The sequence below is a fragment of the Salmo trutta genome, chromosome 17 (assembly GCF_901001165.1).
Source record: "Salmo trutta chromosome 17, fSalTru1.1, whole genome shotgun sequence".
Classification (NCBI taxonomy): Eukaryota; Metazoa; Chordata; class Actinopteri; order Salmoniformes; family Salmonidae; genus Salmo; species Salmo trutta.
In genome coordinates this window covers 45,659,160-45,681,323 of record NC_042973.1, presented here as the reverse complement: position 1 = coordinate 45,681,323, position 22,164 = coordinate 45,659,160, and the positions used below count along the sequence as shown (strand labels likewise).

The following is a 22,164-nucleotide window of genomic DNA, read 5'->3' as shown; positions in this document are numbered from 1 at the left end:
ATCCAGCTAGGCAGTGTAACGTTATGAGGACCAAAGAGATTAGAATTTTAATTAAATATGTCCCCTGAGCTCCCATGACTGATTTAAGACTAATGAGCATTCTATGAGGGTTTCAAAAAGTCCAATGTTTTTACCATCTATGAGAGAAAATAACCAAGTTTTGAATTGAAATGGTTAGTTGAGCTAAGGGAGGGTACAAAGACAATATTGAGGCAATTGTTTCCCATATACAGTACCAGTCAAAAGTTTGGACACACCTACTCATTCAAGGATTTTTCTTTATTTTTACTATTTTCTACATCGTAGAATAATAGGGAAGACATCGAAACTATGAAATAACACATATGGAATCAATGTAATAACCAAAAAAGTGTTAAACAAATTAAAAAATATTTTACATTTGAGATTCTTCAAAGTAGCCACCCTTTGCCTTGATGACATCTTTGCACACTCTTGGCATTCTCTCAACCAGCTTCATGAGGTAGTCACCTGGAATGCATCTACATTTTAGTCATTTAGCAGATGCTCGAATCCAGAGCAATTTACAGTAGAGTGCATACATTTTATTACATTTTTAAATACTGGCCCCCCGTGGGAATTGAACCCACAACCCTGGCATTGCAAGCACTATGGTCTACCAACTGAGCTACAGTGGTTCAACTAACAGGTGTGCCTTGTTATTAAAGTTAATTTGTGGAATGTCTTTCCTTCTTAATGCGTTTGAGCCAATCAGTTGTTGTGACAAGGTAGGGGTGGTCTACAGAAGATAGCCCTTTTTGGTAAAAGACCAAGTCCATATTATGGCAAGAACAGCTCAAATAAGCAAAGAGAAACAACAGTCCATCATTACTTTAAGACATGAAGGTCAGTCAATCCGCAAAATGTCGAGAACTTTGAAAGTTTCTTCAAGTGCAGTCGCAAAAACCATCAAGTGTTATGACGAAACCCATGTGTCTCATTTGGTAGAGCAAGGTGCTTGCAATGCCATGGTTGTGGGTTTGATTCCCATTGGGACCAGTAAGAAAATGTATGCTGTCACTCTGGATAAGAGTGTTTTCTAAACGACAAAAACAATATATATAGTTAACTAAGCAAAACATAATTATGAATATATGACCATATATAGGATGGACTAACTGACATTAGTAGGGGTTCGAAGGAAAGCCTTCATAGACAGATTGGCTACCAATGAAATTGGGGAACAGGTGCATTGAGAGCAACACACACTGAAACGCTTTGTCCGTTGGACTTGTGCCTCTCTCCGTTTGAAAACGGGGGTTATGTTTAATGCAAAGTTAATATCGATGTAATGCTGGTCAGAGCTTCTCTGTATTTTAGGCCATTCCTAATCCCTTCAATGTTCCGCAGTGGCCGGATCCTAGTCAGAAACAGATGCTGAGCCAGACTTGAAGAGGGAGAGCTTAGCGAAGGTGTTAAGACCAAAGCAAAGCAGCGTGTAAAATAAATACCATGCAAAAACACAATTTAAACTTGATGATTATCTTCTAATAATATAACCAATAATAGGCCACGTTACTTTTGAACAGATTTGGTAGTATAGTATTTTTTTAAATTTCCCTGAATGTTTTCATAATTTGCAATCATGATCAAAAACCCTCCTTATTAGGGTATTTATTTGATTAAAGGAAAATAATAGAATTAGTCTAAATGCAAATGATGGGCATCTGCTCACTAAATTGGCTACTCTTAAATATATTGAATAGACTGGCAGAGTGAAAGTCAGGTAAAGAGTCGAATATATTCGGTTAAACAAATAAAGAGGTCGCAAGAAGGCAATATATATATTTTCAAAATGTTAAATCATTTACTTAATTAACCTGAATTTAAAACAGTTATTCTAGTAGGTTAAACGGTTCAAATAATTATGAAGCAGTATTAACGACTGGATCATTTTAAATTGAATGCAGCCACATCTTGTGTCTAGGGACAAGGAGGGTGGGTGGTGAGTGCACCTTATGTGGATATAATATCTTCAAAATGGGTTTAAATGTTTAAAATTGATGAATTCAGCGACTGACCAGCTGCTGTATCTCTATTTGGTAAAGAGAAAACAATCGTGCTGGCTTGGAAAGCTAGTAGAAATTAGTTTCGGTCACTGGGGCTAAGCTATATTTCCTGCAAACCATCTGCTTGATTTGTACAATAGGGGGATTTTCGAAGGATCGCGAAAGAATAAAATGCTTTGAACATACCAGTGATGTTTTTTCTTCTTCTGTGAAGGTGGGTGCTGTGTTAAGGTGTCTTAATATGGGTTTGGCTACAGTTTGTCTTTGCCCTGATAAATACATTATTCAATGGTCTGAAAAGATAAGAGTAGGCTTTATATATGTTCATGTGGAAGTGTTTCTGACTATGTTATTATTGTCATGGCTCTTTTGCATAAAAGATCCATAGCCCAACGCGTATTAACCTGAAAATAGGATAAATAGTCCAAATGAACTAAATCGACCCTGCCTGTGTAACATGCAAGACTACTGGATCAGAGGGATAGTGGGTAGCCAGCCTACTAGTGTGAGATCATTTGTCAAATATATTTAAAAATCATTACAATTCATGTTGTTGTTAGTTATGGAAGCAGGCTACCAAACTGTAAACAAAATCTAGTTGTTTCAACTATTATTAAGTAACTGGTTTCATAGCCTTTTTTTGTTTACTCAACTTTTTGGTTAAAGTGTTACCTAAATGTAAAAAATGTTGTTGGCCCAAACTTAGCTTCAACATTAGAAAACGAAGGCAAAAAATCTGTCAATTTAAAATGATGTGTTTGCTCAATTTGTCTAGTATGTTCTTTCAACTAGAAATGATTATTTTGACATTTTACATTAACAAAAGGGCCGAGGAACTAGTTACACACACTGCTTTAATATACAACGTTTACAACTAACATATTTGACACACGTTGACTACATTGTGCATGTTTATTTTTACAGTAATTAGTAGCCTATTAAACATGTCCTCACCTGGGATTTGAACTCACAACCTCGTGGAGCGGTAGGTAGCCATAGGGGTTAAGCGCGTTGGGCAAGTAACGAACGGTTGCTGGCTTGAATTCCCGAGCCGGCGAGGTGGAAAAGTCTGCCCTTCAGCAAGGCAGTTACCCCCAACAACTGCTCCACAGGCGCTAATGACGTGAGACATCGATTAAGGCAGCCCTCCATTATTCAGAGGGGTTGAGTTAATGCGGAAGATGCATTTCAGTTGAGTGCAACTGTCTAGGTATCCCCCTTTCCAACAGTATTCCAAACTTCCTGTTACCCCACAATGTCTGTCAAGAACTGATTTCACCTGTATTGGTGCACTTCAAAGTAAATCTCAGCTCTGTTAAAAGCACACTCAAGAAAAGCTATTTTATTTATCATAGTGAAGGAGTAACATTACAACAGAGTAATATGTTCCACCATTAGACACCTGTACAACTATAAACAAACACATCGAATCAATGATGAGATAATAGATAGATTAACTGACAATCTACACAGACATGGGGTGTATAGCAGGAAGATCGGAATGCCATGAACCAAGAGGTTGTGAGTTCAAATCCCAGCCAAGGACATATTGAATAATGATTACTGTATACATGAACAATGTAATCACGTGTCAAATATGTAAGTTGAAACCATTGTATGGCAAAAGACTGTTCCACAGCCTTTTCTTAGTTGCATGAACATATGAGACAAATTGAGCAAACGCATCATTTGAAATTGATTTCACTTTTGAGTACATTTTATCATGTTGGTTGGTCATGTGTTTTTTTTAACTTCAGGTAACACTTTGACCGAAAAGTTTAGTGAACAAAAACAAAGGCTGTGGAACCAGTTACTTAATAATAATTAGCTGAAACAACTAGATTTGTTGGTGTGTTTTGTTGTTGTTTTTACAGTGCATGCGTCTATCTTCCTGGGAAACGCCTACAGAGCATCATTTCATGGAGATTTACTTTCTGTGCCATCAGTTAGGACACACACGGACTTTCTCTTCCCATCGCATTCAAAGCAGAACAGTTGACTCTTCAGAAAGAAATGTGTAAGGTAACCACTTGAAAATGAATGGTTAGGATTTAGGTGAACAAAACCGAGAGAGCAGCAGTCAAACACCATTAGTTGCAGGTCTTAGCCAACAGGCCTCAGGATTCACCTCTCCTATCGGATCACACAGAAAATAACTTCGAAATAGATTCTTCCTCAAATAAACTATTTTGTTCACTTTTCCCCCTGTTTTATAATCTATTTCATCAATGGGCGTTTATCATTTTCCTCCTGCAAGCTATCCTGAAACGTTTTTGCTTTGACATACTACAATGAAATGAACCCACGTGTGGCCCAGCATGCGTCTGATCTAGCCCTCTAAACAATGTCTACCTTTCTACCCGCAGTATACCGCGCAAGAAAAACTTCTGGAGCATGAAAAAATAATAATAATAACGGAAGAAAAAAAATCATGCCCTCCATCTATTTGTTTCAACTTATTTGTAAACTTTTAACTCTTAAAAATATTATCTGACAATAATTGAATGACAGCAGTGTAAACTATGTATAGCTGTCATATTATAGGCTACCCGGTTTATTGGTGATTTATGACTAGGCCTATACATAGGGTACTAGGGGGTAACTAGCCCCCCTTAAGAACAACGTCTAATTGCTGACACAAAAAAGCAACATTTGGAGAAAAAAATTGGTATGTGGATGAAGGTCATGCTTAGGCGAATAAACTATAAAGGGAAATAAATGGCTACAGTTTTCACTTTTGTAGTTATTTCATGAAATGTTGTTTTTAGAAAAGGGGCGTTTTTTTAATTGTACCAGTTACCCCTGTAGAAGATTATGGCATAGGGTTTCATACAAGTGTGTTAAAATCCATTTAATCCATTTTATTTAGAGCTTTGTTAGTAAGTGATACTTAAAAGCTAAGTCTAGTTGTCTTATTTTAACGATTTAAATCAAATATGGGGGGGAAATGGTGTTGCACATGTCACCATTAATATCTGCACTATGACGAGATATGATGTAAAGTCCCTCTTTCTATCTCACCTGCACATGAATTGTCTTTGTTCTTTCTTTATCGTTCCTTTTTCATACCATCCATTATGTACAATTGCACTAAATATAATTTGAATAATGCAAGATTTTAAATCCCAGCAGTCTTTAAAATTACATTCGGGAGCAAAAGGTTTTCAACAGTTGTTTTTAATTAATAAAAAAATAATACATTGGAATGGAATATAAATAATACAATTAAATAACATTGGAATATAACATTTATTAACTAATTAACTGTGGCAACTCTCTTATGCTCTGCTATTGCACAATTCTAATTTGTACCTGTAGGTCACACATTTTTTATTTTTGACTTTTATTTAACCTTTATTTAACTAGACAAATGAGTTAAGAAGAAATTCTTATTTATAATGACGGCCTACCCCGGCCAAACCTTAACCCGGACGACGCTGGGCCAATTGTGCACCGCCCTATGGGACTCCCAATCACATCCGGTTGTGATACTGCCTGGACTTGAACCATGGTCTGTGGTGATGCCTCCAGCATTGCAATGCCTTAGACCACTGCGCCACTCAGGAGCCCCCCAAATAAAGCTATTCCCACTCAAATTGGAGCACAACTCATGAGCCCACCTCCTGCACTGCTCACACCTAATCCAGTCTCCACCTGTGGCTAAAAACAGGGGGAGAGATACCAATTGAAAAGCTCTCTCTTAAAAATGTAGATTGCTACCTAGCTATATGACATAAAATGCTGTGTAAAATAGCTAAAAGGTTATAAAGTTGCATTAACTTTAAAGCTATCAGTCACTAATTGTAACATTTACAACTGAAATGTAAATTACGTTATCTTTTTTAAATGTATTTTACCTCAGATGATCTCGTAGTAAGGTTGGCAGCTAGTACTCCTAGCAGCTAATGCTAACTAACTAGCATTTACTGCGAGTGAAGTTGCTAGCTAGCAAGTTAGCATAAACTAGCGTTAACTGGGCTAACTTATTACTACTTCACAAAAAAATGATCACATTTTTGTGGATTATTTATCTTAAGGCCTTCCTACTTGTATATATTTATTAAAATATATAGATCTAACTTCACTGGAATATATCTACAACTTTTTGATCAACTTACCATAAAGGATTATTTTTGTTCAGCAAGAACAGTCACAGACAGGGAAAGTGTTGAGAAAATTATTTGGTGACATCTTGTGTTCTTTATGTGAATTACGGGGGGGGCAGTTACCCCAGGGGGCAAGTTACCGCCTACTACCCTAACTATCATGAATTTTTAAATAATAAATGCCCTATGTCATTTCTTTTTATTTTTTATAGATAAATCCTAGGGTTCATTCTCCTCCCATATAAAGCTTATAATGACTGTTAAAAGATAATAAGCATCTAATTAGGCTCAGTAGGCTCAGTGCTTCTTTTGTCCTGTGTTTTGGTCTTCCAAGAAATAGGACACAAATTGCCAAGGCGCACACTAGCACACAACAGTTATTTTGAATAAATTCAGTCATTAAATTCAAAACCGTTTCATCTAATGGTGTCTTACAGCACAAATGCACTTTCATTAAAGAATGATACTCTAACCGCACATTGAAATCAAGCTGGAAACGATTTTCCAGAAAGATTTGTGTCAGGGTAAGAAATACATTTTTTAAGAGTTTGACAGTTACTTCATTGATAAGAGCGCCAAGGCCAGAGCTGCACATTATTTTCAGCGGGACCAGCGACATCAAACGTGATCGCTCAGATCACCAGTTTTTATTAACGCACCAGTTAAACTGCTCGGATATGAAACCTGTCTGATTTCCAATGAGAAGAACTGATTGGTACATATGACAAAGCCTATTGTGCTCATAATATCCTACTGAATATGTTACAATAATTTTTTTAAACGAGAGAAAAAGGTCATACAAAAAAATTATAATACAGTAGGCTGATAATAATCATCACAAAAACAATAATAATTATGATCATCATCATAATCCTTATCATCATACCATAATAATAATAACAATAATACCCTAATAATAAAACAATAGCCTAACTACAACAATATTTTGAATACAAGTGAATGCGGATAATATTTACAATTATGGCATTTTTACAATCAACTTTTGTGGTCATGTAAATTGTCTCACATTGCAACGCATCCTAATAGAAATGAGGGAATCACTATATTATCATAGTTCCTCTAACAAGTCTGAAACTAACGACATTATGCAGTTAGGTGCTCAAATTAATTGAATAGATCATTTTTTATAAAGCCCCTATTCACAGACTAACGTTGTTTGGAGTCCTTTAAAAATAACCTTTTTTTATTAGTTTGTGTGTGCTGCCACCATTATCACAGTGAAAGTATATGTAAAACGGATGACTACACTTCCTTTGTTAAATGACATTGTCTAGTCTTTGCTTATGAAGTCTAATCCAATCATAAATTGTTTATTCGGACCAATCAGGAGGCACTGAATTTCCCCTGAAAGAAATTCACGTCGAGAACTTTGTTGAACTTCATTGTCAGGCTGTCAGTTTCGAAAGGGCTTTGGTAAAGGTCCACTATAAAACCCTTCTTCTAAAGGAAAGGGCCAGAAGAGAACTGTGAGTCTTTCCACTTGGATCCTATAGGCGAGGGAAACTCCTTCAGTGAGAAAGAGCTCTTTACAATTACTTTTCCTTTACCCATCCAAACTGAGCAATGATGTTCCCTAGTGCACTTGCGCCTCCCGCTATATGCCCCAGTCTACTTCGACCGCCGGCGGCTCTCTCGCTGCCCCAGTCCTTGCATTCAGCTTTCCCCGCCCACTCGAGCTTTTTGGTGGAGGACCTGTTGCGGATCAGTCGGCCAGTGAGCTACTTCCACCGGACGATTCCCTTACCCAGCGTGTCTCCCCTGGCATCAGGAGCCACCACGCTGACCTGCAGTCATCACACTCACCAAGCTGTCATCTCCACTTTAGCACAGACAAGAACGGGTTCTCCTCAGACCGCACTCTCCGTCAACCACGACCCTAACTATCTGAAGTTTGGAGTTAATGCCATCCTAGCACCATCAACGAGAAACGGTGAGATTATTGCGAAAGTATAGGCTAATGTAAAAAATGTTAGAGTGAATTTAGCCTACAAACAGGCGTGCTGCTTTGAATTTATGCAAATGCATGGAGATTATGTATATTTTGTCTATATGATTTAACAAAACGAAATGACAGTCAATTAATGTAAATGTTTCTTTCATTTTGAATCACAGCATCCTCTCCACGTTTAATGCATCATGCCATGCACGCAAAAGCCTTCCCTCTGCCATATTTTGACTGTTCGTTTCATCCCTTCATCAGAGCGTCATATTTTCCAGGTAAATCCACTTAACCCTGTCATGCCCATGTATTCAGCTGATGTTGTTGAACCTAATAACAATCTGCCTTTATTAGTTGAACCTAAGGGGGTATACAATCATTAGTTCAGAGGTTGGGAGCCGTAGAACGTCGTGGAATCAGTCTCGCCAATTTGATGCCCTATTTAGCAGTGCTGACATTTTGCATCAGTCCCCCTAATCTACAAATTAGCCGCAATTGTCATGGTCTAAATTTGAGGCGGATCCCCTCTCACAAGGAAGCTGCTGGCGTCTCTTCATTGCTTCTTTTTCCCACCGAGCCAGTGAACTTAGCTACTGATAACTCACAAAGCTTTCAGCACCATGACCAATTGGTCAGCTCCCTCCGGGAAGCCACACTTGACTTAAACATGCTGTTGATAGGCATTTACCAGTCATGGACTAATTCCCCATTAGAGGCTATTCACTATTTCAATATTCTCACAAGACCACATAGCGTGTTATGCATGTTTATGCATAGTGCTGTTGTGAGAAATCTAAAGTTAGCAAACAATAAATGGCACAGGATCCTGGAGTAATGTCATTAAAATATAATGACAGGCTAGCTAATGCTACAATGCTAGGTGTTATATATATTTCAAGATTAAGAATACGTGTATTATTTCCCACACAGCTATAGTGAATTCACACATCCTTTGGCTTTTGAATAGCCAACAATAAAGATAGTGATAAGAAGAATCTAAAATGGCTACGCTATAAGGTACAGATATGGGTTAAGACGGCTTCTTTTGCGAGCTATAAAACAACTTCAGCCTTATGAATAGCTTTTTGTGTTAATTTAATGAAAATGATGGGACACAAATAAGGCCCAGCCATCAGTAGGCTATTCTCCTGGACCCAATTTCCTAAAAGCATTTTTAAGGCTTAAGTTAGTTCATCGTTAGAACTTTTGTAGGAGCATCGCCAAGGGCTCTATTCAATCCGTATCACAGAAGTTCAGCGTTACAGAGTGATTGAAATGTAAAGGCAATGTTCCCGTGTTGGCTGAGACAGCATTCACGGTAAAAGCTGCATATGTCGGTTTAATAGGAAATGACTTTTAAATGTAGCCTATATGGCGCAATCGGTAATGCTTCAGCGATACAGATTGAATAGAGCCCTAAATATCTGAGCTGTTTCCCAAAACCATCGTTATATAGGCCTACTAAAGTTGCAATTGAAAACGCTCGTTATTTACCGACTGCCTCAGACCATGTAGAACAGCTAACAGCGGCTTTAGATGCTTTTGCCCTTCCGCGTCACTTCATACACAGAGGATTCCCACTAAACATCTCAAGATGTGTAGGCCCTACAGTATCTGTCTCTCTGTGTCCACCGATAACTTCAGAACGAAGTTGCCTACAAATACAAATTAGCCAATGTCTTTGCGGTTGTTACAAACACGCGTAGGATAAAAATAAACTTAAAATGAAAACAGAGGGGGCTGTATTCAAATATAAAACAGTAGGCTACCTAGGCCTATATTTTTCAATCGTTGAGTTTTGAAATCAATATCATGTTCAATCTATTTAGTTATATTTTGCTAATTGTAGGCTACTGTATCGTAGGCTATGTAATTATCTGCCTCAATATATTTCATGATGTGTAACATGTGCGCAATTATGTGCTAAATCTGTGATTTAGGCTAGTGCTTTATTAGAGGGTAAGCCATTAGAATCGCTATTGGGAAACCGGGGCCAGATGATCTAGGCATGCGGTTGTGTTTAGTTTGAAAGTATAAATCTCTTTTGTGGCAGTAATATATGGCTTTAGTGTCCTGTCCTAAGCCTTTTTCAGTTAGTTCATTACTACACAATTACCGTTCACGCTTCATCAGCCCCTCTATCTTTCATTGGGGCTTTCGAAAGGGATACTCTGCCATTTTACCATACCAATGCTATAAGGGACCAAGCAATGTGCTAATTAGCTGCTTCGTGCCAATTCATTCAGACGGACTGCATTTAAGAACTTAAGAACAAAAAACCCGTCAATATTTATAGACTTCGAGAGACTTCGCTTTAGACTACGAAAGAATTCGCTTTTATGCACGTTTATCCCCATCCACCCACTCCCTGAAAAGAAAAGAAGGCTAGGCTACTTTGTTAAGCAAGGCTACTTTGTTAGCCTATGTGTGCATTTCCTGGAATGACACGACGCAAAGCTAATGGTATGTTTTTGTCTTTACTTTTAGCATCCTCTTCAGTGGTTCCTATCCCCGGTACATTTTCATGGCCGCTGGCTGCAAGAGGAAAGCCCAGGAGGGGGATGCTACGACGGGCAGTGTTCTCTGATGTCCAGCGCAAAGCCCTGGAGAAAATGTTTCAGAAACAGAAATACATCAGCAAACCAGACAGAAAGAAGCTGGCAGCAAAACTTGGGCTTAAAGACTCACAGGTAAAAACGAATAAAACAAAAATACAAAAACAACCAGTAGCCTAAGTGAATAACACCAATAGACCCACATCAATGTAAAATATTCCTTTTATGTATAGTTTGATTACTGGCATGTTCTAATATTGTTATTAGAATAAACCATGATTAGATAGCCTTATAATATTTCATGTATTTTTCAAGGTGAAAATCTGGTTCCAAAACCGAAGAATGAAATGGCGCAATTGCAAAGAGAGGGAGTTGTTGTCGTCCGGAGGTTGCCGGGAGCAAACCCTTCCAACTAAGATGAACCCCCACCCGGACCTCAGTGACGTCGGGAAGAAGTCTTGCGAGGAGGAGGTAGATGCGTTCAGCCCGCGCGCGGCCTTCTGCCGCTCTCCGTCAGAGCGCGAACTTTTGAACAGTGTGGAGTCGCACCTCTCTTCGCCTTGCAACTCCAGCAAGCACTCCGACTTCTCAGAATCAGAGGAGGAAGAGATCACAGTGTCTTAAATATGAATAATACATACATTATGCTTGTATAAAGTTGTTTGATCACATATATTGTTGCGTATATTGTATATAGACATTATTACCCAAATTAGATCCCTTCATCCTTTGATTTGAGCATATTATTTGTCCATGATATTACCAATTCACCTGGCCTATACGTAAATGTAGGGGCCATATTGGTTGTGGTAGATATTTCAGTACTTATTAAGGGATACACTTAGTAAATTAGATGTATTCTTGCAGCTTTTGCTATTTGTACCATATTTTGTAAGGGCCATTTTTATACCAAGAGGATTATACCTGACTTAAATGCTTATATTAGATGCATTGCTTTTAATCTATGTAGATGTTAAATCTATAACTTAAAAATAAATATATTATTTGTATGCTTTGTTTAAATGTTGTACTTTGAGAGTATTTTTTTCCAAATAGAACTAAAATGTAAAGAACAACTGCTGCTTTCTTGACAATGGTACAACAATCAGAATAACACTTAAATAGTTTCATTATATTCCCACTATAACAAGTAAACAATGATTGATAAGGTTTGTCACTGCTTTTTTGCTTTTCTTCTCATAAGAAAGACAGAGGTCAGTATGAGAGAGTGCAGTGTCTTCTATTGTCTTAGAAATGACAGTTAGTCCAACGCTCTAACCACTAGGCTACCTGCCGCCCCAGTATAGGGCTATACACCAGGACGTCAGTCACATAGGTAGCCTAAATCATAACAGACCATTGCATTATTTCCAACAATGCTACTGAATTGAGACAAATGAACAGAGTTCAACACACAGAACATTGCTGAACAATATTTAAAACCACGTGAGGTCAAATAAAACTTTTACCATTTAAAACAACTTAATAAATAAACACTGGTTTATTTATTTCTCTATGAATAAAAAAGATGAAAGATGGAAAGTACAGTATTGTGACCAGATTTATTCTCACAGTCTCATCGTTTTTCACTCTTATAGAAAAAGGAACAACCTATGGAGGAAACCTAACTATAGGCCTACACACATTACTCTGTAGTTCGGTAAAAGATGTATAGAAAATGTTTTGAAAACGTGGGATTCAGATCAAATATTTACATCTTCACATTACAAAATAAAAATGTGCATAAACAAAATTCACATATCAAAGAATTCAACAATTATCAACCACTAGATTCAACAGCATACCTTTCACATCATTCCAACATGCTAACTGTGTGGGACCAAGAAAAGACAAACAACCATTTCGATTTGTGCTTGCACCACCCTTTACAGTCCAGTAAGATGTGCTAGTGAAAATTCAAACCTTGCAAAATATTCACAGATCAATGTACCTGCAATACAAATCTTGACCATACTTAAAAATACAAGTAAACTGTTTTGGTTTCAGTCGAAAGTTCCAAATGAATGTTGCAAATAATGTGTTACTAAGAACACTCATGGGATGAATAGCAACAGCACTGACAGATAAAGTGGACATTCTGAGGGGGCGCAACCAAAGTGGTACCTCTTAGTAGAGTAAGCTGCTCTGAGAATACTCCATCTTATGAGGGAATAAAGCCTAGTTACTCCGATACAGCAACACCGAGGATCCCATTAACACTGGACGCGAATGGAACCGGTGCTAATTCTTCAGAGTGAGCCACTAGACACGCCAGCCTCCGTCTCAAAGCCATGCAGTCGCTCTGATCCTTTTCTAGCCAGAGACCTTTCAGATGTGGTTCTACATGTCCAATGTGCCTCTATATGGGGAAACACTGTGTTGGAACATTTCATGCAGGGATGGAGCTCTGTCTGGAGCTGAACAAAAGACAAACAAGGGCTTTTGGGATACTGTTTGAAACGCTCATGAGGTGTAAAGTTCTCATCTTCCTCAGGAGAGCACCAAAAATCCTAAAAGTATCACTGATTTCAAGATATCCTTGACAAAAGCCTAGACCTCTTTGCTACCAGCTAGCTGCACATAAACGATGTGGAATCATTTTCATCAAAGTATGAGCAAGTTAGCAGCCCCTAAACTCTGCACCGCCTCTATAGAAATCAAGTATATCAAAGGCATTGTCAATGCATGTGACCACCGTTGTTATAAAGGTAGCAAGGCATCATTTGAAAGTTAAGCACCAAAAAGATGACTCTTCACTAAGAAAATGCACACAGGTCAAGCTCTGTGAAGCTGAGTGAATGTATGTACAGTTTTTTTCTACTCAGTTTGGATCACATAGCTATAGCCTAGGTTAGGTCACAGTCAAGGCAACTGGTTTGATGTCTCATAAACTACGTCATTCATTTATATGGCTGAGTGTCTTTGTCTGGGACTGTAAACAGACTCCTAATAAACACTGAAAACAGTAGAAATACTGAGTTGAAATTATTCAGGTTATTGAACTTCGACTGGGTTTTTCATCTCGGGTTACCTGCACCCAGTAAATCTATTTATTCTATTATGTATCAGTACACAGTGTAAATAGTGAGTTCCAACTGGTATAAAAGATGCTCTGACTGCCTAAAGACATGAAATCGCAGAGGTCAAATTCTAATTTGAAATACATAACCGAACATTGAACCTCATATCAATGGATGATTAACACAAAAGGTATGTTCATTTAGGATGTGTCCCAGAGTGAGTACTAGCTGACAGAGGGAGACTCATAGTGTGTACTCAAGTGGTGAGTCCCGCATGTTGTCTTCATGGGGATCCTGGTTGCTGTTGGAGTCGCTGTCGTAACTCTGAGTGCTGCCGGAGCAGTGGGCTGCCTCCTTTAACCTCATCAGCATGTTCATCTGTGGAGATTTATAGAGGTCAGAGGTCAGATAGGTTGTCGCCTATATACAGGCACTCATGCTAAACATAAAGCCATAGATAGTCTTTCAATAAGGTGCTTTTAAAGAGTATGCTCTTAGATACAAATATCAAGTCAAACCTTTGTTCATACAGACCATCATCACATACAGGATTATTGTGTAATGCCATACCAAACATACTTTCATGATTATTTCCAAATCCAACCAATATTTGGGTTAAAGATTGTCAGAAAAGTTAACAGGAGGTGTAAGCCTTATATCAACGTACCAGGGGGTCTCCGTCTGTGCATCCCTGGGGAAGCTGTTTTCTGGGACAGCCATCTTTGGAGATGGAGTATCCATCGAAGCCTACGTCCTCTGGCCGGAGCTGCAGCAGCTGGGGCCATTCGTGCTGCAGGGGGCTGGCTGCCCAGGGGTAGCTCTCCATCACCCACCGTGCTGGATCCTCCCACGGAGCTCTCCTCCCATACATCTGAAAGACGGACAGAATCATAATAACTGCTCAGTGATTTTCATTAAAAACAGTAAGTGTGTGTCAGCTTATTATAAACAGTGCCTTCAGAAAGTATTCACAACCCTTAACTTTTTTGTTGTGTTACAAAGTGGGATTAAAATGGATTTCATTGTCAGTTTTTGACAGCAATCTACACAAAATACTCTGTAATGTCAAAGTGGAAGAAAAATCTGAACATCTGTAATTTAAAAAAAAATAAAACAGTAATATATCTTGATTATATAAGTATTCAACCCCCTGAGTCAATACATGTTAGAATCACCTTTGGCAGTGATTACAGCTGTGAGTCTTTCTGGGTTAGTCTCTAAGAGCTTTCCACACCTGGATTATGAAGTTGCCCATTATTATTTTATAAATTCTTCAAACTCTGTCAAATTGGTTGTTGATCATTGCTAGACAACCATTTTCAGGTCATGCCATTGATTGTCAAGCAGATTTAAGTCAAAACTGTAACTCGGCCACTCAGGAACATTCACCTTCTTCTTGGTAAGCAACTCCAGTTTGGCCTTGTGTTTTAGGTTATTGTCCTGCTGAAAGTTGAATTCATCTCCCATTGTCTGGTGGAAAGTAAACTGAAACAGGTTTTTCTCTAGGATTTGTAGGGAGTTTCCTCCCAAGTTTGTAGGGGAGTTGCAGTGATGGGACAACTGATGTAACTACCAATTGGATATTACGAAATTGGGGAGAAAAAGGGGGTACAAGTACAAAAATGAAGAAAAAAACTTTACCTTTGTATTCAGGAAAATAAGTTCATTCCTTTGGAACATTTTTTGCAGTATTACTTTAGTGCCTTGTTGCAAACAGGATGTATGTTTTGGAATATTTGATTCTGTACAGGCTTCCTTCTTTTCACTGTCATTTAGGTTAGTATTGCGGAGTAAATACAGTGTTGTTGATCCAGCCTGAGTTTTCTCCCATCACAGCCATTAAACTCTGTAACTGTTTTAAAGTCACCATTGGCCTCATGGTGAAATCCCTGAGCGGTTTCCTTCCTCTCCGGCAACTGAGTTAGGAAGGACGCCTGTATCTTTGTAGTGCCTGGGTGTATTAATACACCATCCAAAGTGTAATTAATAACTTCACCATGCTCAAAGGGATATTCAATGTCTTCTTTATATATATTTTTTTATCTACCAATAGGTGCCCTTGTTTGTGAGGGATTGGAAAACCTCCCTGGTTTTCGTGGTTGAATCTGTGTTTGAAATTCACTGCTCAACTGAGGGACCTTACAGATAACATTTCAGCTTTTAATTTTTAATTAATTTGTAAGCATTTTGAAAAACATAATGGGGTATTGTGTGTAGACCAGTGACAAAAACATTTACATTTAATCCATTTTAAATTCAGGCTGTAACACAACAAAATGTGGAAAAAGTCAAGGGGTGTAAATACTTTCTGAAGGCACTGTACGTACTCAATGTACACTCTATGTAGTATCTCTCTGTGTCCGTCCGTTAGATTACAAACCATTATTAAAAGGGCTAGCTCTACTACAAATGCAAATTGATGCCACATTTCAAACGTTATGTCATTGTACCTGCAGCCCCTCTCGGACAGCCTCCAACATGTAGGGAATGATGGAATAGTTCCACAGATCTGTGAACCACACTCTGGATCCCTCCACATCCATGGGACAAGACAGGAAGAGGCGAGGCCCTGGGAGGAAGAGACAGACAAACGTCAACAAAACAAATCTCAAATATACAATTGAGAAGTATGTGTTCATTCAAGTACAGTCTATTCATCTATTTCTTAAATCATAATGTAAAAAAACATGGCCAGATAATGTAATAGCAAAAGAAGAAAAGAAGAAGATGAATGTGATTTCCTGTGAATCTTACCGATGGTGACGTCCGAGGAGCTGTGAGACTCTAGGAAGCGGTTGAGGTGATGCCAGACAGTAGGGATCCACTCGATGATCCTCACCAGCTCAGCGTTGCGCTGCCGGCTGCTAATCTCCGTCTCCATCAGCCTCCTCCTCAGGAACCGACCCAGGAAGCCCTTCACTGGCTCAGTGTGGTTGGCACACAGCACCCACCTAGAGAGGACACACACAGGAAACAGACAACAGCAGAGAGGGTGATCAGTTACTGTTCAAACAGACCTCCTCAAACGAGGGTTAGGCAGAGGACATATCAATGTTTAAATACTGCCCTCTTGTGGCGGTTACATGACATAGCAATTACATTTTACATTTCAGAATAGAGATGACATCAAATAACATTATCTTGTAACTGAAAACAAGACAGTAACACATACAACATTATAGATATGATGTACCTGAAGTTATGATGAAGCTGCAGGTTGGGAGTGGATGATGTAGCCTGGTTCATTGTTCCAATGATATAAGGACTGGGAACAAACAAGGCAATACATTTAAGATTAAGAACAAACAAATAAACACTGTGTGAGCGTGTGCACCTGTGTGCATGCCCGTATGTGAGCCTGTGCGTGTGTGTGTGCGCCTGTGTGTCTCTGCGTGTGTGAGTCTCTCTGTGTGTGTGTGTGTGTGTGCGCGCATACTGACCATTGGTGGTGGTTGCAGCTGAGCAGGCCATTGAAGACCTCTCCTAGAGAGCTGACGTTGTGCAGGTTGTCCAGTATTACCACCAGGGGCATGTCCACCCCATGACTCGTACTGTTGCAATGGTCAGCCAGGTTAGACAGGTACTGACGCAGCTCCTGGACACCAGAGAGAAGAGTTTACAAAGACAGTACAGTTAATCATTTCCACATTAACCACAAAATGATTCCCCATACAGCCTCTAAAATACCACAGTATATTACTAATGACATATTAAGCATTTCATCTATAGAGGGGTTGCAGTTGAGTCACAAATCACCGAGTCAGTCTGCTGGAACTTTGGTGCCCTGTGTGTCCTCCGATCTTCCACATGGCTGGCTGTGGTGATGGGAAACCGAAGCTTTGTGAACCCTTTGGGGCTTTCATGAAATTCCAATAGTGTGCAAATGCAGGCCGCAATTTTGGGCGTTCCTGCATGTGGGCATTCCTGCCTCTGCAAGAACGCCTCCCCTCGAGCATCCCATTGGTTCCTGCATGAACGCTTACTAGTTAGATAGCACACAGTGTCGCCCCCGGCTCCCGCCTGCTGTGTACCAGAGTCCTCCTTAGGACTAGCTGGCTAAGCTAGCACACAGTGTCCTTTTCTCCCGCCTGCTGTGTACCAGAGTCCTCCTTAGGACTAGCTGGCTAAGCTAGCACACAGTGTCCTTTTCTCCCGCCTGCTGTGTACCAGAGTCCTCCTTAGGACTAGCTGGCTAAGCTAGCACACAGTGTCCTTTTCTCCCGCCTGCTGGAAAACATTGCCCGAAAGGCAGGGTCGAAGGACACTGTCTACCGGTGTACGGCTAGCTAGCTACCGTTGTCACCCCCGCCCCTTCTTCTGTAGGGTTGATGGGCTGCTGGCATCCAACGTTATTGTGCATTACAGCCATCTACCTTACCGGAGCGCCCCGCCTTCCGTCTGTCCTAACAAAAACAAGTACCAATAGAAGTAGAAAGAGGGGTTCCTGCAGATGGAGGAATGCCAACAAGCAGGAACGCCCCGAAATGTGGGCCGCAATTGCACCCATTTCCCAAATTGTGCCGAATAAATGGTTCATTACTCTGAGTTTTTATCACAGTGTTCTTAGGAACATATAAGCATGTTTGATGTTTACATAGACTTGTTTTCCGATTGCACCCATCAAAATGTCATGGCGCAATGGATAGGAATACCACATCCAGGTTTCCCTTTTTTCTTCCAGGTTCATTATTTAGGATGCTGAAGACAAAAGATTATCATAGGCTAAACTAATAAACTATTATAACAAATTATTTGAACAACAATAGGAAGAGCGTGTGGTCCTATAATGTATGTCCTATAATTCCTATAATAACTACAACCTAAAACTTCTTACCTGGGAATATTGAAGACTCATGTTAAAAGGAACCACCAGCTTTCATATGTTCTCATGTTTTGAGCAAGGAAATTAAACGTTAGATTTTTTACATGGCACATATTGCACTTTTACTTTCTTCTCCAACACTTTGTTTTTGCATTATTTAAACCAAATTGAACATGTTTCATTATTTATTTGAGGCTAAATTGATTTTATTGATGCATTATATTAAGTTAAAATAAGTGTTCATTCAGTATTGTTGTAATTGTCATTATTACAAATAAATACATTAAAAAAAGTCAGATTAATCGGTATCGGCTTTTTTGGTCCTCCAATAATCGGTATCGGTATCGGCGGTGAAAAAAAATCATAATCGGTCGACCTCTACTCTAAATACATGGAAATTCTTGAGGGAAACCTGTTTCATTCTTCCAGAGATTTGAGACTGGGCCGGATGTTCACCTTCCAACAGGACAATGACCCTAAGCATACTGCTAAAGCAATACTCAAGTGGTTTAAGGAGAAACATTTAAATGTCTTGGAATGGCCTAGTCAAAGCCCAAACCTCAATCCAATTGAAAATCTGTGGTATTACTTAAAGATTGCTGTACACCAGTGGAACCATCCAACTTAAAGGAGCTGTAGCAGTTTTGCAGTTTCACAAGAAAATATATTTTTCATCTTCAAAGTGGTACGCATGTTGTGTAAATCAAATGATTCAAAACCCCCAACAAATCCATTTTAATTCCAGGTTGTAAGGCAACAAAATAGGAAAAATGCCAAGGGGGATGAATACTTTCACAAGCCACTGTACATCCTTCTATACCATGGTTTATATGTGTACCTATGTTAGCAAATGTTGTAAACAAAAATACAGTTTAAAAGCCACGCACAATGTATAAACCTATTACAACTGGAGCAGGCCAAACCTGCTGGGTTTGTAAACGTTAGACATCTTAGTAAGAAGTAGAGTATTACTACAACAGCAAAAAAAGTAAATACCAGAGATGGCGAACCTCGCTCCACTGATCGTTGATCTATCTACGTCATATGTCACCGGCAACACTCTTTTCCAAATACTGTATCCTCCAACAGTTCCAATTTGCAATGTAAGGGGAATAAGCATTTCCATTTGTGAATCTCCTCTCTCATATACTTCCATATCGGTTACATTTTGGCACCTCTACTATCATACAGAAAGTATCCCTTGGTAAAGGTTCTTTCCTACATTCAACTTATTAATCATGATAGTGTTGACAGACCTTGCTCGACTTGTGGTCTACATTGAACGTGGCAATGGTCCCGTCGGTGACCTCTCTCCCTTCCCTCAGCACTATGTGTTCGGCCAATCGGCTGGCCAGGAAACTCTTCCCGGTGCCACTGGGGCCAGACAGGATGATCCTCCGGTGCTCATGGAGCTGGGACACGTAGCGCTGCAGCAGGGGTTTGGGGATCAACGTCTCAAACACCAAGTCGTCTTGGCTGTGCTCACACACACCTGCAGGCAGGGGGCAGCACAGGACACGTATATTAAAGGATCAGTGTTATTGACTGATCCAGACAGTTTTTAATTACAGGGTTCAAATGTATTTAAATATTGACTGCTAGCAAAAACAATGCAAGTGATAGAGGTATAGTTCTAATTTTCCAAACTTCCGAGAGGTCCATTCTTGCCCATACCTTTGAGAGAGACAGAGATGGTGTCACTGTCTCCAACGAGGTATCCACAGGGCAGGAGTTCAGGGGTGTCAGTCCCACGTGTGCGATGGATGTCCCCGATGCTATAGCCAAGGACACTGTCTGAGTTTAGACCCAGCTGGCTCACTGGGTCCACGTGGATAATGTACTCCTGCAGGACCAGGGACCAATCAAACATCAGATACAGGACAATGGACCAATCATACATCAGACAAAGGACCACAAACCAATCACATGTCAGATACAAGTGTCACTCTAGTCACTCCTCTACCAGGCTGAGTTTGAAGTGTCTGTTGATTTACCTTAAAGAGACGTCTGACCACCCCATCCAGCACATCCCATTTGGTTTTCCCACTGACACCAATGCAACCAATCAGGAATTGACGAGGTCTACGCTCCTATAAAATATGAGGACGAACTCATCATAAGATCTGATATTAAGGACAAATAAGGTGAAAGGCATACATTTTTTTGGTAGCCATTGTAATTTCTGGTGAGTTGGAAGTGTAAGAAGTTTCGTACCTCTTTCCACTTGGCATCCTCATCTAGAGTTACGACCACCTTGACGTGACGTCCTTCTTTCCGTGAGCTACCTTCCCCGTTGTCCTCCAACAACATGTCTACAGAGACAGGGACATAGATATTAGCTACAGCAGACAGGACTACAAACACACACACACACACGGACAGGTGAATGCATGTGCTCACGCACAAAGACTAACACTGGTGCGCACACACGCACGCACGCACGCACATACGCTCGCTCGCTCGCTCACTCACTCTCTCTCTTACCGAGGCTGGTGGACTCTGTTAGAGCGAGGCTATGCTGTGACTGGCCCGCTGAGGGTGAGGCCACTGAGGCTTGTGAAGCTGCTCTGCTGCAGCTGCCCTGACTCTCCATCTTCAGACAGTCGTTCTCTGTCTTCAGCCTCTCTATCTCGCCCTGAGGACAGATTAGAACACATCATGTCAAACATAACTCACAGCATCGTACCACTTTGTATTTGACATGCTTTGTGATGGCCAATGTTCGCGTGGTCATTTCTAGGGTGAGGGGTTTTCCCCTGACCATGCAAACCTTGACCAGGAACATGCCAGGTCACAAGGTCAGGGAAACCTCCAGGCCCTCATCATGTCATACCAATGGTCATATGTGGTCATGTTTCAGTCATAATCACCTGCATGCGGTTCATGGACTCCCTGAGCTGGTCCAGCTGGTGGGCGGAGCTGAGGGCCTCCAGGCGTATGTCAGTCAGCTTCATCTCCTTGTCTCGGAGCTCGCTGCGGAGCGCCATCACCGTCTCCGCCTCGCTGTCTGTGCACTCTGAGATCCTGCAGACGAGACAGATGTCTGGTCAGTTCAGGGTTAAACAGAATGCTAGTCCACATCCCTGAGAAACCTCATGGAGCACAATTCTAATTTTCTTACAAAGATCTTTTTTTCTTTTTTTTTTACTCAGTAACATGCTGTACAAATGATTGGTTTGTCACTGCAAAAAATGATTGTCGCTTATTCCAAGTTAATCCAGAGGCACTGAATCACTGTGTGATAGATAGGGGTTCAGGCAATTGTAAACAGGACAAGATCAAAGTCCTGTGAAGGATGTGTGTGATTGGCTCAGAATTCCACTTTCAATGGCACAACATGGCATGAGTGATCGAGTTGATGTTAATTGGTTAAATAATCATTTGGTGCATCAAGGACATTTGTTAGGATTAGCCATCATCAGAATTGCTCATAAAGTGAATGTGGGTTATTCAGACATTTTTCATACTCTATTACCGAGCGAGAGAACCAGTCCTCAACACCCCAGTGCTACCGCCCCAGCCACGCCCACTAACAGGCAGGGGAGAGAGAAAGGGACTAGAGACACACACAGACAAACAGACAGACAAGAGAATAACAGCTTCAATACAAACATCCAACTATTGACTAAAACAATGAGGCCATGCAGTCTCTAATGATAACACACACACAGCTT

The 22,164-nt window shown here is 40.1% G+C and overlaps 2 protein-coding genes across 13 annotated transcripts in view; one reads left to right on the top strand and one right to left on the bottom strand.

The window, feature by feature from the left end:
* Window positions 1–6,722: 6,722 nt before the first annotated feature.
* On the top strand, window positions 6,723–11,658 carry LOC115152280 (homeobox protein DBX1-B-like). The gene is made up of 4 exons (XM_029697019.1): window positions 6,723–8,084; window positions 8,267–8,371; window positions 10,581–10,783; window positions 10,964–11,658. The coding sequence occupies exons 1-4, from the start codon at window positions 7,718–7,720 to the stop codon at window positions 11,270–11,272; spliced, it is 984 nt and encodes a 327-aa protein (XP_029552879.1). The 5' UTR covers window positions 6,723–7,717; the 3' UTR covers window positions 11,273–11,658.
* A 472-nt stretch (window positions 11,659–12,130) lies between these two features.
* Window positions 12,131–22,164, bottom strand: part of LOC115152279 (neuron navigator 2) — a 138,786-nt gene continuing 128,752 nt past the window's right edge. For 9 of the 12 annotated variants that reach the window (XM_029697014.1, XM_029697006.1, XM_029697007.1 and 6 more), the window contains 13 exons: window positions 21,966–22,046; window positions 21,361–21,514; window positions 20,975–21,125; window positions 20,705–20,802; window positions 20,485–20,580; window positions 20,165–20,333; window positions 19,747–19,982; window positions 17,109–17,263; window positions 16,862–16,933; window positions 16,423–16,619; window positions 16,119–16,237; window positions 14,336–14,539; window positions 12,131–14,046 (listed from right to left, as the gene is read on the bottom strand). In XM_029697014.1, the coding sequence (XP_029552874.1) occupies window positions 13,912–14,046; window positions 14,336–14,539; window positions 16,119–16,237; window positions 16,423–16,619; window positions 16,862–16,933; window positions 17,109–17,263; window positions 19,747–19,982; window positions 20,165–20,333; window positions 20,485–20,580; window positions 20,705–20,802; window positions 20,975–21,125; window positions 21,361–21,514; window positions 21,966–22,046 (1,867 nt within the window). In that variant the 3' untranslated portion in view covers window positions 12,131–13,911. The remainder of the gene's footprint in view (window positions 14,047–14,335; window positions 14,540–16,118; window positions 16,238–16,422; window positions 16,620–16,861; window positions 16,934–17,108; window positions 17,264–19,746; window positions 19,983–20,164; window positions 20,334–20,484; window positions 20,581–20,704; window positions 20,803–20,974; window positions 21,126–21,360; window positions 21,515–21,965; window positions 22,047–22,164) is intronic. The other 3 variants (XM_029697012.1, XM_029697018.1, XM_029697017.1) reach the window with 1 other exon arrangement.